Source organism: Bison bison, unplaced genomic scaffold (genome assembly GCF_000754665.1).
Source record: "Bison bison bison isolate TAMUID 2011002044 unplaced genomic scaffold, Bison_UMD1.0 scf7180017496047, whole genome shotgun sequence".
NCBI lineage: Eukaryota > Metazoa > Chordata > Mammalia > Artiodactyla > Bovidae > Bison > Bison bison.
This window is the reverse complement of record NW_011392269.1, coordinates 1-525: the sequence shown is the minus strand read 5'-3', so window position 1 is coordinate 525 and position 525 is coordinate 1. Positions and strand designations below refer to the sequence as shown.

At 72.4% G+C, this 525-nt stretch overlaps 1 protein-coding gene across 1 annotated transcript; it reads left to right on the top strand.

Moving 5' to 3' along the window:
* Window positions 1–3: 3 nt before the first annotated feature.
* On the top strand, window positions 4–517 carry LOC104993941 (centrosomal protein of 170 kDa protein B-like; the record flags this gene model as incomplete). The annotated part of the gene is made up of 1 exon (XM_010847400.1): window positions 4–517. A coding segment is annotated over one exon (514 nt), but the record flags the coding sequence as incomplete, so codon positions are not given.
* Between the last annotated feature and the right edge of the window lie 8 nt (window positions 518–525).

The window sequence follows — 525 nt, the reverse complement described above, 5'->3', positions numbered from 1 at the left end:
CCCGCGGCGCCCGGCCAGCTGCCCCAGATCCCCAGCCACCCCCTCCTGCAGGACCTGGCCACCACCCGGGCCGCACGCATGGACCTTCACTCTCAGGACACCCACCTGATCTTAAAGGAGACTGAGACGGCGCTGGCCGCCTTGGAGGCCCGACTGCTCTCCACATCCTTTGAGGAGCCGGAGGGGGGGGTGGGCAGTGCCCCTGGGCCGCCGGAGGACTCCCTGTCTGGGGATTCTGACGTGGACACAGCCAGCACCGTCAGCCTGCTCAGTGGCAAGAATGGGCCCAGCCCAACCGGCTCCCAGCCCTCGGGGCTGCAGAGGGAGAAGCCGCCATCCCCGCCAGCGGCACAGGACCTGGGGGGCGTCAGCCTGAGCAGCGCCCGCGAGCGGCTCTCGGAGAAGCAGCGTCGCCCTCTGGGCCCAGTGGACACGGGCCATGGAGAGCCGGCAAGACGCCTGGCCGCACGGCGTGGCCACGGCCCCCGGGGGTCCCCGGACTGGCCCGCCGAGGACCGCGACTCC